Source organism: Poecile atricapillus, chromosome 22 (assembly GCF_030490865.1).
Source record: "Poecile atricapillus isolate bPoeAtr1 chromosome 22, bPoeAtr1.hap1, whole genome shotgun sequence".
NCBI lineage: Eukaryota > Metazoa > Chordata > Aves > Passeriformes > Paridae > Poecile > Poecile atricapillus.
Window position 1 is genome coordinate 7,090,937 of NC_081270.1, and position 21,744 is coordinate 7,112,680.

At 38.8% G+C, this 21,744-nt stretch overlaps 1 protein-coding gene across 1 annotated transcript in view; it reads left to right on the forward strand.

The window, feature by feature from the left end:
- The window catches only part of IFFO2 (intermediate filament family orphan 2), a 33,169-nt gene that overhangs the window by 2,362 nt on the left and 9,063 nt on the right, over positions 1–21,744 (forward strand). Inside the window, exons 2-5 of the mRNA XM_058855413.1 lie at positions 16,104–16,164; positions 17,150–17,245; positions 18,697–18,837; positions 21,235–21,377. Coding sequence (XP_058711396.1) covers positions 16,104–16,164; positions 17,150–17,245; positions 18,697–18,837; positions 21,235–21,377 — 441 coding nt within the window. The remainder of the gene's footprint in view (positions 1–16,103; positions 16,165–17,149; positions 17,246–18,696; positions 18,838–21,234; positions 21,378–21,744) is intronic.

Here is a 21,744-nt window from a genome sequence, read left to right on the forward strand (position 1 = left end):
ACATCCTTTTCCATGGATACCTGATTTATTCCCACTTCTGATGGAAGATGAGACTTTTGGGCCTTCAGGTTCAGCCTTTCTGCTGATACAAAGTTGATTTTTCTGCTTTAAAAAAAAAAAAAATCTGCTTTTTTTTTATTTTTTTTTTTTATTTTCCTCCCTCTCAGGGGTTGCATAAATCCAGCAGAGCAAAGGGGAACCTCAGATCTTATCCTTGCCCTTGAAAGATGTTTTCCTTGTGTGGGGGGAAAAATAAATAAAATAAAATGAATATCAACCCATGCCAGGTGGGTGATGTTGTACCTTGAGCGTGGGTTTTTTACTCTGGAGCTGGAATTGCTCCCACATGGACAGCACCCACTCATTTTGGGGTTTGAGCTGCTTTGGGTGAGCTCAGAGAGGAGATTTTGCTGTTTGAATTTCCTGCTGGGGTTTAACGCCCTGAGCTCAGGGTTTGGGATGGGGTTTGTTCTCCCTGGAACCTCTCTGGGATTCCCTTATCCTGATTTATTTAGGGAGCTGAGCCTCGTGCCTGGCACAAACCCAGCTGAGCCACCAGGAAAAGAAGGAAAAGAAGTATAAAATAAAGAAGGAAATGAAATGTAAAATAAAGAAGGAAATGTAAAGAAATGTAAAATAAAGAAGGAAATTAAAAGAAGTATAAAATAAAGAAGGAAATGAAATGTAAAATAAAGAAGGAAATGAAAAGAAATCTAAAATAGAGAAGGAAATGAAAAGAAGTATAAAATATAGAAGGAAATGAAAAGAAATATAAAATAAAGAAGGAAATGAAATGTAAAATAAAGAAGGAAATGAAATATAAAATAAAGAAGGAAATGAAAAGAAATATAAAATAAAGAAGGAAATGAAATGTAAAATAAAGAAGGAAATGAAAAGAAATCTAAAATAAAAAGAAAAGAATCTCTTATTGCTCAGGGCCAGCAGAGCCTTTGTGGAGCAGCCAGGCCTTGTAACCTCACCACCAAGGATCCTTAAGGAAATAATGATAATTCCATTTATTTCCTGGGCCAGGAGAGGCTTTTCCCCCTTTTCAGGGTGGCCAGGGAGGTTGTGGCTGTGAGATATTTGTGCTCTGGGTGTTTGGATGTGGATGAACAGGACACCAGGGCAGTGCTGATATTTCTGCTGCTCTTAAACTCACTCGTGTCCCACCTGGGAAATGCAAAATGCAGAGGGGGAAATAATTCCTGTAGTTTCCTTTCTTGAAGAGGAAAAGTTGTTTTGCTGCTGTAAAATAACAGCAGGAGATCATCCAGGATTGTTCCTTCCAATGAAATTCCACCTCTGCAATTCCTGGGATTAGGAATGGCTTCATTTGGGGGAAATATATTTAATTTCTTTCTTCCATTCCCTAAAATAATTTTCCTCAGACAACAAACTGGAGCTCTGAGAGGGCACAACCAGTCGAGCACACAAATCAGGTTTTACCCCTCCTTTTTGTTTGTGTCTCAAGCAAAATGAGGAGCCCAGCAGATATTTCAGTCCAAAACTGCTTTTGCTTTTTTCTCCAGGTGATATTTTACCCAAATGATGGATAAATTTGCATCTTTTCTACTTCTTGTGTTGCCTCAATCTCATATTTATATTTTTTTTCTAGCAAGGATCATGATTTTACACGAGTTTATGACTTCATGAGGGAGTTAACAACTGGAGGAGTTTTAGAGGAAAAATAAAGTTAAATAAATTTTTATTTTTTTTCCAGCTATGCTTGCATTTAGCAGAGCTTTTGGCCATAGATCTGACTCCAAATCAGATAATTTATTGTTTATCAGATATTTTGTTATTTTTACCTATTTCTACCCTTTTCGCAGGAAAAACCAAAATTATCTCTCTGCAAAATTGCATTTTTTCGGTCAACTCAATAAAAAAAAAAAATAACTTCAGGGACAGTTAATTGAAAATGGAGCAGAGTGACATTTTTAAATTTAAAACGCTCTGGTGAAGGGATATTTTTTATTCTAGATAGAATAATGCTACTATAAATAATAAAATAAATAATAATAATAATAATAATAATAATAATAATAATAATAATAATAATAATATTTGACTGGTGAGGTTCTGTCCTGTTTGTCACAGCCCCGGTGCCAGGGGGGTCACAGGAACCAGGGGGTGTCCAGGATGTGTCCCCAGCCCAGACTGAGGTGTCACCTTCCCGGGGAGCCCATGGGAGCTGGCACGTCCCTGAGCGCTGGGACAGCGGGGACAGTGGGACAGGGACAGTGGGACAGGGACAGTGACAGTGGGACAGTGACAGTGGGACAGGGACAGTGACAGTGGTGGCTGTGGTGCTGTGACAGTGACAGTGGTGACAGTGGGACAGTGTTGGCAGTGGTGCTGTGACAGTGGGACAGTGACAGTGGTGCTGTGACAGTGACAGTGGTGACAGTGGGACAGTGGTGACAGTGTTGGCAGTGGTGCTGTGACAGTGACAGTGGTGACAGTGGTGCTGTGACAGTGACAGTGGTGACAGTGGTGACAGTGGGACAGTGTTGGCAGTGGTGCTGTGACAGTGGGACAGTGACAGTGGTGCTGTGACAGTGACAGTGGGACAGTGTTGGCAGTGGTGCTGTGACAGTGACAGTGGTGACAGTGGCAGCAGCCGTGGTGATGGCGACAGTGGCACTGGTGACAGTGGCAGTGGTGATGGTGACAGTGGTGGCAGTGGTGACAGCGGCAGTGGTGCTGTGACAGTGGCAGTGCAGGTGTGACAATGACAGCACAGCTGTGACAGTGCCAGTGGCAGCACAGCAGTGACAATGACAGTGACAGTGGCAGCACAGCTATGACAGTGCCAGTGGCATGTGACAGCACAGCAGTGACAGTGACAATGGTAGCACAGCAGTGACAGCACAGCTGTGACAATGACAGTGACAATGCCAGTGCTAGTGGCGTGTGGCAGTGACAGCACAGCTGTGACAGTGACAGCAGTGACAGCACAGCAGTGACAGTGACGGCAGTGCCAGCAGTGACAATGCCAGTGACAGTGGCATGTGGCAGTGCCAGCAGAGCAGTGACAGTGACAAAACCAGTGCCAATGACAATTCCAGTGCCAGCACAGCTGTGACAATGACAATGTCAGTGCCAGCACAGCTGTACCAGTGACAGCAGTGCCAGTGCCAGCACAGCAGTGACAGCGACAGCAGTGACAGCAGTGACAGTGACAGTGCCAGCACAGCTGTACCAGTGACAGCAGTGACAGTGACAGTGCCAGCACAGCTGTGACAGTGACAGCAGCGACAGTGCCAGCACAGCAGTGACAGTGGCAGCAGTGACAGTGCCAGCACAGCTGTACCAGTGACAGCTGTGACAGTGACAGTGCCAGCAGAGCAGTGACAGTGACAGCAGTGACAGCAGTGCCAGTGACAGTGCCAGCACAGCTGTGACAGTGGCAGCAGTGACAGTGACAGTGCCAGCACAGCAGTCACAGTGGCAGCAGTGACAGTGCCAGTGCCAGCACAGCTGTACCAGTGACAGCAGTGACAGAAGTGACAGCAGTGACAGCAGTGACAGCAGTGACAGTGACAGTGCCAGCACAGCAGTGACAGTGCCAGTGCCAGCAGTGACAGCACAGCTGTGACAGTGACAGCTGTGACAGTGACAGTGCCAGCACAGCAGTGACAGTGCCAGCAGTGACAGCACAGCAGTGACAGTGGCAGCAGTGACAGTGACAATGCCAGCACAGCAGTGCCAGTGGCAGCAGTGACAGTGGCAGCAGTGACAGTGACAATGCCAGCACAGCAGTGCCAGCACAGCAGTGACAGTGACAGCAGTGACAGTGACAATGCCAGCACAGCAGTGCCAATGACAGTGCCAGTGCCAGCACAGCAGTGACAGTGACAGCTGTGACAGTGCCAGTGCCAGCACAGCAGTGACAGTGGCAGCAGTGACAGTGCCAGCACAGCAGTGACAGTGGCAGCAGTGACAGTGGCAGCAGTGCCAATGACAGTGCCAGCAGTGCCAGCAGAGCAGTGACAGTGGCAGCAGTGACAATGACAATGCCAGCGCAGCAGTGCCAATGACAGTGCCAGCAGTGACAGCACAGCTGTACCAGTGACAGCTGTGACAGTGACAGTGCCAGCACAGCAGTGACAGTGACAGCAGTGACAGTGGCAGCAGTGACAATGACAATGCCAGCACAGCAGTGCCAATGCCAATCCCAGTGCCAGTGACAATCCCAGTGCCGTGTGTCCATCCCAGGCCGCGCTGTCACTGTCACCCCCCAGCCGTGCCCTCAATCCCGGGCTGTGTTTCTCCATCCCCATTCCCTGCTCCAGATGTTCCCAGCCCTCCAGATGTTCCCGTTGCTGCCCCTCGCGCTGGGCTGCCCAGAATGGTTTTATTTCACTGGTTTATTTCATAAACCCCACTTGGAAAAGAGATTATCTCAAATGATCCCAAATCTGCTGCAGCTGCGAAGGACAAAGATTATCATTGTCCAAAGCGTCAAAACTCGCCGGAGCTCGGCTTTATTTTTTATTTAGAGAGGGGAACTTAATAAAAATGTGCTTAAGATAAACCCTGGAGGAATGTCTGAGAAGTTTTAAGGCTAAAATATCAGCGGTAACGAGATGCAAATGTTCTGCGTAGACCCAATCAAAAACAAATAATTTTTTCATCCCCCCCTGGAGGGATGTCCCTGCCTCGATTGGTCACGGGGCTGGCAGGAACAATCTCTGTGAATTTCACTTTTTTAATTCTGCTATTCCTGCTTTGCTTTTTTTTGCTGTTTTATACAGGGATAATTATTTTTCAATGTGGTTTTTCGCAGGAATTCCGGATTTTCCACCACTTTTCGCCGGTCTTGGGGGGGATTTTTATTTTTTTGGCTGCCTCTTACAAGATGTGAAGTTTGATATTAAAATGTTGGCTCTGGTGAAACCTGAGATTGAGGCTTGAAAAGTCCCTTTTTCCCCCCTGGGCTGGGAGAAGATCGGTTTTCCTCCTGGAGAAGAAGGGATAAATGTGATAAATGTGAAAGAAACTTGGCTGTGTGGCACAAATATCCAGCTGGGATTGCTGGGTGGAAAGTGAGGCACCAGAAGAGTAATAATTCCATAAATAATTCCATAAATAATAATTCCATAAACAATTAATTCCATAAACAATTCCATAAACAATTCCATAATTAATTCCATAAATAATTCCATAAATAATTCCATTTTTCCTTCTAAAATGCTGCTGCAGAGACAAATTTAGGGTACACACTTATCTGGAGCACTCTGACAAATCTCAAGTTGATATATTTAATTTAATTAATTAATCTATTATTATTCATATTATTATTATATAGATATATAGAAAATATAATGTATTATATATTCCAGATTTTATATATTGATTATTAATAAATAGATATAATATATATTCCAGATTTTATATATTGATTATTAAATATATATAATATATATTCCAGATGTTATATATTTATTTGGATTATTTATATTATTTTATATATAATATAGTCTATAGTATATATTTTATATATTTATTTATATATTATATGTTATATAATATATGTTATATACCATAACATATAATAATATATTATCTATAATATTATAGTTATTATATATTTTTATATACATTTATTTTATTTTATTTCATCTTTTATTTCATCTTTTATTTTATTTCATATTTCATATTTTATTTTATTTTATTTCATTTTGTTTCATATTTTATTTTATTTTATTTCATTTTATTTCATTTTATTTCATTTTTTCCCCTCACAACACAGCTGGAAATTGGGATTTCTGGGTTGTAGGGATGCAGAAGAAAGTTTGGGAGGAGGGGAAGGTGTTTCCCTTCAATCCCACTTTCTGTGCTTGGAATATTTAATAAAAAAATCTTTGTAGGTGAACCACAATTCTTAACTCCCTCACTGAAGTCATGATCTCATGTAAAATCATGATCCTTGCTAAAAAAAAATAAAAATATGAGATTAAGGCAACAGAATAAATAGAAAAGATGTAAATTTATCCATTCTTTGGATAAAATATCATCACCTGGAGGAAAAAGCAAAAGGAGAAGCTTCCAGCTTGGGATATTCTGATTCTAAATCTCCATCCTGGTGATTAAAACCTACATTTTTAATTTATTTTTATTTTAATTGTATGAGAAAAGAAGAGATTTCTTCCAGTTTTGGTTTTTTTTTTTTTTTTTTTTTTTTTGGTGAGTTTAAAAGTTTAACAATGTTTGTGTTCAGAGCGATTGAAACTCCTCCTTCAATATAAAAATATTCAATATAAAAATATTCAATATAAAAATATTCAATATAAAAATATTCAATATAAAAATATTCCATATAAAAATATTCAGTATAAAAATATTCAATATAAAAATATTCAATATAAAAATATTCAATATAAAAATATTCAATATAAAAATTCTTCCTATAAAAAAATCCCCTCGTTCCAAGGGCCCTGAAGGGATCAGTGAGAAATGATAATAAAAAGGCAATAAATGAATAAAAAGGCACCAGACTGATCCAGGAAAAGGGGAAATGTTGGAATCCCAGGGTTGGAATGACCAAGATCCAATCCCAGGGATCCAGGAGTGCTCGGATTTCTAACCCTGAACCTCTCACCTCTGGAGGGAAGGAATTTTCCTCCACTTCACCATAAATTTAGGAATAAAGGGACAAAATTAAGATTATTGCAGTGGGGGAATAACCTGGGCACGGCGAGAGCTTCTCAAATTTCAAATAAATGGTTAAAATGCCTGAATTTGGGTCAATTCTCCCAGGGAACGAGAGGAGAAGTCCTGGTGTGGCAGCAGGAGAGGTTTGGATTGGAGAGAGGGAAAATTTCATCATGGAAGGAAAATTTGGATGGAGGGAAAATTTGGAGGGAAAGTTTGAATGGAGGGAAAATTTGGATGGAAGGAAAATTTAGATGGAGGGAAAGTTTGGATGGAGGGAGAATTTGGAAGGAGAGAAAATTTGGATGGAAGGAAAATTTGGATGGAGGGAAAATTTGGATGGAGAGAAAATTTGGAGGGAAAGTTTGAATGGAGGGAAAGTTTGGATGGAAGGAAAATTTAGATGGAGGGAAAGTTTGGATGGAGGGAGAATTTGGAAGGAGAGAAAATTTGGATGGAGAGAAAATTTGGATGGAGGGAAAGTTTGGAAGGAAGGAAAATTTGGAGGGAAAGTTTGGATGGAAGGAAAATTTGGAAGGAAGGAAAATTTGGATGGAGGGAAAATTTGGATGGAGGGAAAATTTGGATGGAGAGAAAATTTGGAGCTGAAGTTTGGATGGAGGGAAAATTTCCTCATGGAAGGAAAAATTTGGATGGAGGGAAAAATTTGGATGGAGGGAAAATTTGGATGGATTCCATCAGGAATTTCTGGAGGAGAATGGAGCTCTGTGTCCATTAACGTCCATTAATTAATTAACATGTCCTGCTCGTTAGGGAGCCAGAGGCCCAAATCCCAGCCCAGAAACCTCAGAGCTCTTTGTTCCTGCGGCCAAAACTCTTCTCCATGTGATTCCTCTGCTTCCCTGTGTCCCAATTCCCCAAAACTTGGCTGATTTGGATCCTTTCCCAAAAGGATTTTGGGACTCACCCAGCCTTTGTGTCGATCCACACCTTCAGGTGTGGCTTTTTTTGTGTTTTCTGCCTGGAAAACAGCGAAATGTTTATTTATAAAAATAAAAAGTGAGGGTTCAAATCGCAGTTTTGTTGTCTCAGGAGACAAAAATGGGTTTATTTTGGTGTTTTCAGCCCTTTTTATGAGGTGTTACAAGGAACAGCACCTGTCCCATCCCATTGATGGGACAAGAGGAAAAACACTCTGAGAACATCTGTGTGATTGCTTGGAGAATTAAAATCTTATTTACACAGCAGTCCTTGATTGAGAAAATCTTTTTTTCCTTTTTTCCTTTTTTCCTTTTTTCCTTTTTTCCTTCCTTCCTTCCTTCCTTCCTTCCTTCCTTCCTTCCTTCCTTCCTTCCTTCCTTCCTTCCTTCCTTCCTTCCTTCCTTCCTTCCTTCCTTCCTTCCTTCCTTCCTTCCTTCCTTCCTTCCTTCCTTCCTTCCTTCCTTCCTTCCTTCCTTCCTTCCTTCCTTCCTTCCTTCCTTCCTTCCTTCCTTCCTTCCTTCCTTCCTTCCTTCCTTCCTTCCTTCCTTCCTTCCTTCCTTCCTTCCTTCCTTCCTTCCTTCCTTCCTTCCTTCCTTCCTTCCTTCCTTCCTTCCTTCCTTCCTTCCTTCCTTCCTTCCTTCCTTCCTTCCTTCCTTCCTTCCTTCCTTCCTTCCTTCCTTCCTTCCTTCCTTCCTTCCTTCCTTCCTTCCTTCCTTCCTTCCTTCCTTCCTTCCTTCCTTCCTTTTTCCTCTAAAAATTCCGTTTCTGCTGCATCTCTTCTGTATTTTCCTTTTTATTCTTGGATTTCTCAGCCTCCTTTGGACTGAATTCTTTTGGGATCCTCCCTGGTGGGGAGCCCTGCTTATCTCAGTTCTTATGATTATTATTATTATTAATAATTTCTTATTATGAAGAAAACTCCCCAGCTCATTAGAATCTTGTTTCTCATGTTTATTAAAAGGTCATCACAAAACTTGACAGGTTTTTCTAGGCTGGCTACACAAGGTTAATCTTTGCAATCTGGTTTATTTCTTTCTTCTTGGCCTTGTGGCTCACTTCGTGTCTGATGCACAGAATGCCCCAAAATACGCAGTTCTTTTATCTTTATACCTATTTTACCCAATTAACAATAGAAATGTATATTATTTTTCTTAATGACCCAATGACCCATCTGTGTGCTGCACTGTGACATTTTCTGTCCATTTCTTACCACCCAAAAACCTCTTGGAGAAGAAGATGAAGAAGAAAGAGGAAGGACAAGAGACAACACCCTAAATCCTTCATCTTGTCTCCTGTTCTCTAAATTAACTTTTTCACCCAGTGATTTAAAAAACTTTCTAATCTACACACACTTTTACCTTTTTCTATCTAAGTTTAACGTTTGTTTTCATGTCTCACCATCAAAACACGCTCATTAATTTCATATTCTATGAAATTCAGTGTTTCTCTTGATCTTATACCCAAGTATCATGAACAAGGGCACTCACTCTGTATCCCAGCCTCCAGCAGAAATCACGAGGCACTGGTGAGAATATTCCTCACCCTACATGGGAAAGCTTTCCTGCCTTGCTGGACAATTCCTCGCGGCTGGGATGGAGGAATCTTCCCCAGAGTCATGTGCAGCAGCTGAGATAATGAACTATTTTCACTTGGCAGCTCCAGGAGAGTTTTCATGAGGTGTTTATAAGGGAAGAGAAAGGAAAAAACATTCCACAGGAGTTTGCCTGGAGTTTCCGACAGCTCAGAGATGTCTCAGAGATTTTTATAAAAATAATATTTATATTATCATAGAAATAAGACTATAAACCATTTATTTATATATATATATATTTATATTTATTTATAGAATATATTTGTATTATACTTATTACTTATATTTGTATAAGTATGTATATCAAATATTTCTATCAAATATTTCTATCAGATATTTCTATCAAATATTTCTATCAAATATTTTTATAAAATATTTCTATTATTTATATTTTTTTTTATACTCATATTTCAGATTTTTCAGATCCTGCACTGCTCTAGTGTATAACTCTAAAATACCACAGCCTGTCAGAAACTGCTGTTCTCCCATTTAATTATTTATGATGTATTTATTAGTATTTATTATTTATTTATATTTATATATATTATAATATATTATATATATTATATAAGATATATTATATCTTGTCTCCTCTAAATTTTTTCACCCAGTGATTTAAGAAAACTTAAATTTAATTATTTATTATATATTTTTAATTATTTATGATATATTTATGATTATTTATTATTTATTTATATTTTATATATATTATAATATATTGGATATAATATATTGGATATAATATATTGGATATAATATATTGGATATAATATATAATATATAATATATACTATATACTATATAATATATAATATATAATATATATATAATATAATATAATATATAATATACAATATCTAATATTATATAATATATATAATATACTATATACTATATACTATATACTATATAATATATAATATATAATATATGTATATTATATATTATATATTATATATTATTATACATATTTATAAATGAATTATTTATATATTTATTATTTATTATTATATTATTATTTATTTTATTTATCTCAGACAAAACTGACAGTCTCAAGCCCAGAAAAATATCAACAAAACGAATTGGTGGGGAGGGAGAACAAACTTTAATAAATGACTTAATTACCTGAAGCTGTAATTGGGGGATTACAGCTCTTATGGCTTTAAATCCCTCTTGGAACTCCTGGTCTGAGCTGTCAGAACTTTGGCAAAGTCTGTGAGAGGGAGCAGTAGGAGGTGAGAAATTCCAAAGGAAATGTCCTGAGCAGCATAAAAACACAAATGTATTTTTAAAAGGGTGATGGGGTTTGTTAGAGGAAACTCTTGTGACAGCTCCTCACAGCGCCTGCCAGGAATTTATTCTGTTTTCTTACAGCTCCTTCTTGAATTAGGATTTCACAGCTGCTTTATTGGGGGTTTTATTTCTCTTATTTTTTTGTCCTGCCCACTCGAGATCTTTATTTATTTTATTATATGGTTTATTTATTTCTCTTATTTTTTTGTCCTGCCCACCCGAGATCTTTGGGTGAAAGAAACTACTCAGTTCTTTTATCTTTATACCTATTTTTATCCAATTAACAATAGACATGTATATTATTTTTCTTAATGACCCAATGACCCATCACCTCTGTGATGCACTGTGGCATTTTCTATCCAATCACTGACTATTACCTAAAAACCTCCAGGAGAAGAAGATGAAGAAGAAAGAAGAAAGGACAAGGGACAACACCCTAAATCCTTCATATTGTCTCCTGTTCTCTAAACTATTTTTTTCACCCAGTGATTTAAGAAACTTTTTAATCTACACACCTACACTTTTTTATCTAACTTTAGCATTTGTTTTCATGTATCACCATGAAAACATGCTCATGAATTTCATGTTATATGAAATTCAGTGTTTTCTTGAATCTTAGAACTAAAAATTAAAAACAAGGGCACACAGTCTGTATTTCAGACTCCAACAGGTGTGAGCAGGGGGTGTAATTAGACAATATTTTCCTGTAGAGTGACTCCTTTTAGCAATTTTCTTCACAAGCAATTGCTGTTCAAAGGTTCTGCTCGATGCTTTAAGTAGAGCCCAGGTTTTTTTTAATTTTAATTTTAAAATTAAACCTCTCCTTTCTAAACCAGCGCAAAGGGAGCAGGTTCTGATGGCTCAGGGATAAAATCCCCTGTTTGGCTCTGATGTTTGGGAATTGTGATGCTGGAATGGTTTTTGGCAAAGAGCTTTTGTGGAGGGGGTGTTAAAACAGGCAGAAACACAATTTCACTCGAGTGCTGCTGTTCCAGCCTAATGGAATCAGCCCTTCCCATTAAATTAATTTGTTTTCCACAGAGCCCCATTAAATAACATTTAATTTCTTTCAATGAGCTTGGGCAGGTTGGATCAAGGCTTGGGATAATCGGGGAGAATCCCTGGGGTTGAAAACATCTTCAAAATGCTGATTTAGACAGAGTTACTGCTCAAAGCAACACTTTTCCTGTCGTGGGATTAAACCTGATGGATCTGGAGAGTTTCCCTTCCCTTCCTCATCCCTGAGAGGTGATGGGGAAATGTTGGAGTCAGAGACACAGAGAGCGTGTCCTTATCTCTGATACCTGGCTCTGACATCCAGGAAAGCGCTGAATTTCATCTAATTTCATATAATTTCATATAATTTAATATAATTTAATATAATTTCATCTGTATTTCATATAATTTCATCTAATTTCATCTGTATTTCATCTATATTTCGTATAATTTCATCTGAATTTCATCTAATTTCATCTGTATTTCATCTATATTTCATCTATATGCCATCTGTATTTCATCTATATTTCATCTAATTTAATCTAATTTCATCTATATTTCATCTATATTTCATCTAATTTCATCTATATTTCGTATAATTTCATCTATATTTCATTTAATTTCATATAATTTCATCTGCATTTCATATAATTTCATCTGTATTTCATCTATATTTAATTTAATTTCATCTAATTTCATCTAATTTCATCTATATTTCATCTATATTTCATCTATATTTAATTTCATCTGTATTTCATCTATATTTAATTTAATTTCATATAATTTCATCTGAATTTCATCTAATTTCATCTGTATTTCATCTATATTTCATCTAATTTCATCTAATTTCATCTAGTTTCATCTATATTTCACCTATATTTCATCTAATTTAATATGTATTTCATCTAATTTCATCTATATTTCATCTATATTTCATTTAATTTCATCTAATTTCATCTGAATTTCATCTAATTTCATCTGTATTTCATCTAATATTATATTATATTACATTATAGTAATACTAATATTAAGAATATTAAGAATATTAAGAATATATATTAATTATAATTTATATAATATATATTTATGTAATATATATAATATATTATATAATAATGATATAATATAATGTAATAACTATATAATATAATATAATATAATAATGATATGATATGATATGATATGATATAATAATGATATGATATGATATAATAATGATATGATATAATATAATAATGATATAATATAATATAATATAATATAATATAATATAATATAATATAATATAATATAATATAATATAATATAATATAATACAATATTATACAATATTATACAATACAATACAATACAATACAATATAATACAATATAATACAATATAATATATTTATAACACCATTCCAAAGGGGATTTTGTCAATCTGCTGCCTTTCCCTGCTCTGCATTCCTGGGAAAAGAAGAGGATCCCATTCCTCTTAATTCCCATTTAAGGCAATTTGTGGCTCAGCACCGAGCTTGGTGTAATTCCATTTTTTGTGAAAACCTGGAGAAGCTTTGTAGGGACCCCAAGGTGTCTCCAGGTTTTTTTTTTGGGATTTTGTCTCTCCCAATTTCCTGGAGAACAGAATTGTGACTCAGCTTTGAGCAATGCTAACCCTGAGTGCTGTTTCTATCCAATATCCTCTGCAGAGCTGCCTTGTCTCCTTCAGGACTTTTGGATTTGGGTTCTTTTTCCCTTTGAACTGAAGATTGATGAGAGGGAGGCAGTTTTCTCTTGTTCGGTCTCAGTTGTTTATTCTTTTCTTATCAGTATTACAAGGAGCTGTGTGCACTATGATAGAAAAGGGGTAAAAAAAAACCTCTTCAAGGTCTTTTTTATGTCCATTTACCCAATTAACAGATGCCAGCTAAATTATTTTTCTTAGTGACCCAACACCTGTGAGCTGCACTGCAGCATTTTTCTACCCAATCACTTCAAACCACCCAAAAAACCCCAGGAGAAGAAGATGAAGAAAGAGGAAGGACAAGAGACAACACCCTAAATCCTCCATCTTGTCTCTGTTCTCTAAACTACTTTTTCACACAGTGATTTAAAGAACTTTCTGATCTACACACTTACACTTTTCCTGTCTAACATTTGTTCTCATGTATCACCATGAAAACATGCACATGAATTTCATATTATATTAAATTCAGTGTTTCTTTGAATCCTAGAACTAAATATTAAAAACAAGGGCACACAGTCTGGATCTCAGACTCCAACAAACACCCTGAATCCTCCATCTTGTCTCCTGTTCTCTAAACTACTTTTTAACCCAGTGATTTAATTAACTTTCTAATCTACACATTTACACTTTCCCTATCTGACTTTAACATTTGTTCTCATGTATCACCATGAAAACACGCCCGTGAATTTCATATTCTATGAAATATAATAATAATAATAATATAATAATATAATAATAATATAATAATAATTTCATATTCTATGAAATTCAGTGTTTCCTTAAATCCTAGAATTAAATATTAAAAACAAGGGCACACAGTCTGGATCTCAGACTCCAACAAACACCCTAAATCTTCCATCTTGTCTCCTGTTCTCTAAACTACTTTTTCACCCAGTGATTTAAGAAACTTTCTAATCTACACATTTACACTTTCCCTATCTGACTTTTTGTTCTCATGTATCACCATGAAAACATGCTCGTGAATTTCATATTCTATGAAATATAATAATAATAATATAATAATATAATAATAATATAATAATAATTTCATATTCTATGAAATTCAGTGTTTCCTTAAATCCTAGAACTAAATATTAAAAAGAAGGGCACACAGTCTGGATCTCAGACTCCAACACTGGGTGTCCTTTATCCTCCTCCCAGACACGAGGCTGAGCCCCAGGAATGACGGAACGCCGCTGGAATGTGATGTGTCACATCTGGGAAAAAAAAAGGGCTGCAGGAAAAGTCAGATTTAACCTTTATTTGTGAATGGATAGGAGGAAAAAATAGAAAAAAATTAAAAAAAAAAAGCCTGGCTAGGTTTGAAATTCATGTTGCTTTTTTTAGAAGAAATTACTAAAAATGTAATAAAAAGCCCCAAAGTCTGGGAGCTTTGGATGAGTCAGGAAAGGGATTTTTGGATGCAGCTGGAAACCATTGGAATTGCTGCGTGGGAGCCAAGAAATAAAGTGAATTTCAAGGAGCAGCTGCAGGGTTCATATCCTGCTCCAAGGATTGGTGTGAAAAACCAGGTTCACATCATTTTTTTATATAGAATTTAAAAGTTTAATTAAAAATTAAAGAAAACAATTAGGAGAAAAAAATAAAGTAAAATATACAGATCAGGCTGGGTGTCTCTGCATTCACCTCCCTTAAAAACAGAATTTTCCTACATATCCATAAATTCTCACACATATTCAGACATTCTTCTTGAATTTTTTTATGTTCTTTTTTTTTTTAGTTTTTACCTTGCCAAGAGGGTTGATCTATTGGGAAGGGGGCAAGAATATATTAGAATGTATGAGAATATATTCTACTCTGATATATTCTAATATATCCTAATATATTCTAATTTATTCTATTCTAATATATTATATTGGAATATATTTATTATGTATTACATATAACAATATATGATTATATATTTGTTATATTGTATTGTATTATATTATATTGTATTTTATTGTATTATATTGTATTGTATTATATTGTATTATGTTATATTATATTATATTATGTTATGTTATGTTATGTTATGTTATGTTATAATATATTATATTATGTTATGTTCTATTCTATTCTATCATATAATATATCATATTATATTATATTATATTATATTATATTATATTATATTATATTATATTATATTATATTATATTATATTATATTATATTATATTATTACTAATATTAAGATTATTAAGAATATATTAATTATAATTAAAATAATTAATATATATTTATATAATTTATATTATATTATATGTAATATGTAATATATAATATATAATATATAATATATAATGTATAATATATAACATATAACATATAATATATAATATATAATATATAATATATAATATATAATATATAATATATAATATATAATATATAATATATAATATATAATATATAATATATAATATATAATATATAATGTATAATATATAACATATAATATATAATATATAATATATAACATATAATATATAATATATAATATATAATATATAATATATAATATATAATATATAATATATAATATATAACATATAACATATAACATATAATATATAATATATAATATATATATTGGGTGCCCAAAGGAGCTGAGGCTGAATCCTTGGAAGTTTCTGGAACAATCTGGGACATTGGGAGATTCCAAGCCCATGGCAGGGCTTGGAATGAGATTTTTTGGGGTTCCTCCATCCCAAAATTCTGCCATTCCCTGTTCCTGGCACGTTGGAGAGCAGCAGGAACGCTGATCCCAATAAAACCCATCTGTTCTGCATTTCCAGTGCCTCCCATCCTCCCACATCCATCACAACTCTGTCATTTTGAGCAGAAAAAAGCACTTTTCTCTCTAATTAACACTTTGTTTCATCTTCCAGATGGGAGGAGGAGCTGAGCAGGAGGATGAGCCTGGAATCCATGGTGGAAACCTTGAGAGAGGTGAGGTTTGGGGTGAAAGGTGCAGGGATTTTCTGCACAGCATTTTATTTGTCTTTTAAATAAAAATAAATCTGCCTTCTGGCTGGAGCAGCTGTGCTCTAAAAAAGTGTTGGGAAGCTGGAGCAGGAAATGAGGAAGTTTGTGATTAAGTTTGTGATGGAGTTTGTGATGAAGGTTGTGATGGAATTTGATGAAGTTTGTGATGAAGTTTGTGATGAAGTTTGTGATGAAGTTTGTGATGAAATTTGTGATGAAGTTTGTGATGGAGTTTGTGATGGAATTTGTGATGGAGTTTGTGATGAAGTTTGTGATGAAGTTTGTGATGAAATTTGTGATGAAATTTGTGATGGAATTTGTGATGGAATTTATGAAATTTGTGATGGAGTTTGTGATGGAATTTGTGATGGAATTTGATGAAGTTTGTGATGAAATTTGTGATGGAATTTGTGATGGAATTTGTGATGGAATTTATGAAATCTGTGATGGAGTTTGTGATGGAGTTTGTCATGGAATTTGTGATGAAATTTTGATGGAATTTGATGAAGTTTGTGAAGTTTGTGATGAAGTTTGTGATGAAATTTGTGATGGAATTTGTGATGACATTTGTGATGACATTTATGATGAAGTTTGTGATGGAATTTGTGATGGAATTTGTGATGGAATTTGTGAAGTTTGTGATGAAATTTGTGATAAAATTTGTGAAGTTTGTGATGGAATTTGTGATGAAGTTTGTGATGGAATTTGTCATGGAATTTGTGTTGAAGTTTGTGATGGAATTTGATGAAGTTTGCGAAGTTTGTGATGGAATTTATGATGAAATTTGTGCTGAAATTTGTGACAAAGTGGGAGGAGGGAGTGAAGTGCAACAATTAAATTTCACTCAAGAAAAATTCCTTTCCATCCCATTTTTCCTGCTGCCTGGCCATCCTGCTGAGGCTGGGTGTGGAATTTTCTGGGCTCTCACCTCTGGGATTTTCCCTTGCAGGAGGCCCAGGAAGCAGAAGCTCTCCAGGAGGAGCTGAATGAGAAGATTGAGAGGCTGAAAGCAGAGCTGGTGGTCTTTAAGGGTCTGATGAGTGATGTAAGTACAAGGGTTTGTGTGTGTGTGTGTGTGTGTGTCCTGCACAGCTTCATCATGGCCAGGTGATTAGCTGCTGTGTTAATTAGTGCTGTGTTAATTAGCCATGGCTGCTGGCATCTCCTGCATCAGACAGATTCTCCCTTTCCCTGCTTCCTGTCTGGTTTGTGTGGAGATGCATTAAGTGCTGCTCACCCCCCTAAGCAGGACTCTCCCCTCCCTTCCCCACCAGGATCTGGGAAAATTCCAGGAAAATCCCAAAAGGGGTTGGAAAATTCCAGGAAAGCCCCAAAAGGGGTTGGAAAATTCCAGGAAAATCCCAAAAGGGGTTGGAAAATTCCAGGAAAATCCCAAAAGGGGTTGGAAAATTCCAGGAAAATCCCAAAAAGGGGTTGGAAAACTCCGGGAAAATCCCAAAAGCGGGATTGGGGTGAAGGTTCATCCTAAAGGAACACCTTGTGTGGGGTCAGGGAATGGTTTGGGCTTAAAGATCATCCTGTTCCACCCCTGCCATGGCAGGGACACCTTCAGCTATTCCAGGCTGCTCCAAGCCCTTCCCAACCTGGCCTTGGGCATTTCCAGGGATCCTCCTCATCCTCACAAGTTTCCCATTTCCCTCAATAAAACCCTGAAAAGATTAATCCAGTAATCCTGGTTCAGGTATTGGATTTGCTTCCAGGTTCAACCACAAAAAAAAAACAAAAAAATTAGAATAAAAAGTTTTGTTTTCTCAGGAATTTCCTCATGTCTCATTAGATACTGAGTTGTCTTTAAAGCCAGGGGATCTTTATTTATGCTTTGGGGGGTTTTTTAATGTTTCTTCCTTCGTTAGGAGCTCTGTGTGAGTGGGAGGATCTGTTAGAAATTAGAATTACTACAAGGCAGTGTTTTCCACAGAGAAATTTTCATGCAGAACTTTTGCTGGGCTGGAGGCCAGGTTAGTGCCGAGGTTTTCATGGATCTCTTTGGATCCAGTCACCATTTGCTGGCTCCATGCTCTGTGTGGAGCCTGGATTCTGCTTTGGATTCTGCTTTTGTGTCTGGAAGAGGGGAAGTGTTAATTCCTGGCTGGAATTTACATTTCATTCTCTGCACAGCCCAGAACTGGGGGTGTTTGACATTTTTTAAAGCGTTTTTTTATGGAATCCCAGAATGGTTTGGGATGGAAGGGACAATCCAGTCCCACCTCAGCCTCGAGCGCTTCCAGGGCAGCTTCAGCTTCTCTGGACATTCCATTGTCCCATTCCTGGAGGTTCCCTGAGCATTTTTGGGGTGGGTACAGGAATTTTTTTCCCCCCTCCGAGTCGGAACTTTGTTGGAATCAGGGCTGAGCCGCGGAGCCGTGCCCGACATTTACCAGCGGTGTGGCCCGGGGTTGCAGAGATCCTGCGGGGTATCTCCTCTTGCCTGAACTGTTTAATAACAGAAGATAATCCCTGCTGTCCTTCCTGCAGCCCATGACAGACCTGGACACAAAGATCCAAGAAAAGGCCATGAAGGTGGACATGGACATCTGCCGCCGAATCGATATCACGGCCAAGCTGTGCGATGTCGCGCAGCAGCGCAACTCGGAAGACGTTTCCAAGATTTTCCAGGTGATCAGGCCCTGAATTTTCCATAGGGTAGGGCAGGAGGGAGCAGAGAAATGTGGTCCAGGTCATTTTTTTTTATTTTTTTTTTTGCCTTTTCTTGAACTCTGTAGCCATAAAACAAAGCCCCCGCTGTCTGTCAGTGTCAGGAGCTGCACCAAGAGCACAAAGTGTGGAGTATTTAACAAAAAAAGGAGTCCCAGGATGATCTTTAAGCCATGCTGAGTTTGATGTGAGTCTGCACTGAATGCAGGGGGAAAAAAGAGCAGAGTTATAGGGTCTAGGTTTGTATAATCCCTCCCTCCCATTTGTTCCCATCACAAGTGAGAGGTTTTAAGCATCTGAGTGTTCTTATTTCTGGCTCGAGCTGCGTGGCCAGAAATAACATTTCTGTGGCTGTGAGCTCTGGCTGCTGCAGTTGCTTCCCTTGGAGCTCCAAGGAAAGTTCTTTAATTTGCTCCAAAAGCGAGCGGTGACAGCTCTGCCTGGCTCAGGGCTGGCACTCCCAGTGCAGCTGGTCTTGTCACAACTGCAGTTCCAGGCTGATTCACCCCCACCTTCCTTCTGCTTCCATCTAAATGTGTCTTGTTCAGGCTTTCAGTAAATCTTTTCTGTGTGTAGTGATGCCACACTGGGTGCTAAATGCTGTGCAAACCACTCTAAAAGATCCTTGTGCTCTCTGCTGGCTGAAATGTTTGATGGGTTTTTTTTTCCCCACCTTGTGTTCTCCAAAAAACTCCTGAGAGGAGAATGATTTCTCTGGCGAGTTGAGCCGCTGTGTGTGTGGTGCCAGTGCTGCTTTCTTGTGTCTGAGTTGAAATGCTGAGTCCCTGTGCTCAGAGGAGATGGCAGAGCACACTCCTGGCCAGGCCTGCAGGGGTTAAAGTGAGCAGGAGAGCAGGGCTGCCAGGGGATGGTTTGTGTGCCAGGGAGAGGGAAACCTGCTCTGGGTTGGGACTGGATGGTGAGTTTGTGGTTCTGGCACCAGCAGGGAGCATCCTGAGTGTTCCCAACCCTATGGGATCATCTGGGATCCTCTGGGAGCATCCTGTGTGTTCACAGCCCTATGGGATCCTCTGGGATCATCCTGTGTGTTCCCAACCCTCTGGGATCATCCTGTGTGTTCCCAACCCTATGGGATCCTCTGGGATCCTCTGGGAGCATCTGGGATCCTCTGGGAGCATCCTGTGTATTCCCAACCCTATGGGATCCTCTGGGATCCTCTGGGAGCATCCTGTGTGTTCCCAACCCTATGGGATCCTCTGGGATCCTCTGGGAACATCTGGGATCCTCTGGGAGCATCCTGTGTGTTCCCAACCCTCTGGGATCCTCTGGGATCCTCTGGGAACATCTGGGATCCTCTGGGATCATCCTGTGTGTTCCCTCTGTGCCCCTTGCAGGGTTCCCCAAATTTCTTCATTTCTTGGGCACTGTCCAGGCTCTCCCATGCCTCATCCAACCCTTCCCACATCCCGGGGATCCTCCATCTGCCTGTGGAATAAAATCTGTCTGGAGAGGTTTCCTGTCTGTTCCTCGCTGGGGTTCCCGTGGTGCTGGCAGGAGAGGGAGAGTTCTGTCACTGGTGCTTTTCCCACCCCTGGCTCACCCCAGGCTGGCTTTGGTGAGCACCCCAAGATCACCCCAGGCTGTGCATGGCCCTAGGCTGGGCTTGGTGAGCACCCCAAGATCACCCCAGGCCAGGTTTGGTGAGCACCCCAAGATCTCCCCAGGCTGTGCATGGCCCTAGGCTGGGCTTGGTGAGCACCCCAAGATCTCCCCAGGCTGTTCATGGCCCCAGGCTGGGCTTGGTGAGCACCCCAAGATCTCCCCAGGCCAGGTTTGGTGAGCACCCCAAGATCACCCCAGGCTGTGCATGGCCCCAGGCTGGGCTTGGTGAGCACCCCAACATCTCCAGAGCAGCCTGCAGCTCACTTTGCTCACTCCAGGCTGGCTTTGATGAGCACCCCAACATCTCCAGAGCAGCCTGCAGCTCTCTCTGCTCACCCCAGGCTGGCTTTGATGAGCACCCCAACATCTCCAGAGCAGCCTGCAGCTCTCTGCTCACCCCAGGCTGGCTTTGATGAGCACCCCAACATCTCCAGAGCAGCCTCCAGCTCGCTTTGCTCACTCTAGGTTGGGTTTGATGAGCACCCCAACATCTCCAGAGCAGCCTCCAGCTCTCTGCTCACCCCAGGCTGGGTTTGATGAGCACCCCAACATCTCCAGCGCAGCCTCCAGCTCGCTTTGCTCCCCCACATCCTCATCCCTGCTCCGCTCCGCTCCTCACCGCCCACCCAGGGAACCCCTGGAGCTCCTCCCAGCCCATCCCTGCTCTCTCCTCACCCCAAAAATCCCCCCCTGGGCACATCCCCGAGCTCACTGCTGCTCCTCTCTCCACCCAAGGTGGCCTCCAAGAAGAAGGAGAGGAAGCTGGCGTCGGACGAGGAGCTGTCGGAGCAGGACGCGGACAACGGGAGGTTCTCGGATGAGGAGGTCAGCTGCTCCCTCAACATCACTGATGAGATGAAGAGGATGTTCAACCAGCTGTGAGTGTCCTGGCAAAAGTCCTGGGAAAAATACTCCTGCCTGAAAAAACGAGGGGCACTCGCTTCAGGAAAGGTTTAAAATAAATAAAATGATAATTAGGAGACAAAGATAATAAAGAAAAAGGGTTAAAAACGGCCCTGGAGCGCTGCCAGGATCACACCTGATATCTTTGGGAAACTCCTTTTATCCCATTCTGTGGGGTTTTGATGCATATTCATATTATTCCAATTTTTTTCCAATTTTTTTCCATTTTTTCCCCCATTTTTTCCCATTTTTTTCCCATTTTTTCCCATTTTTTCCCATTTTTTTCCAGTTTTTTTCCCATTTTTTTCCCATTTTTTTCCCATTTTTTTCCCATTTTTTTTC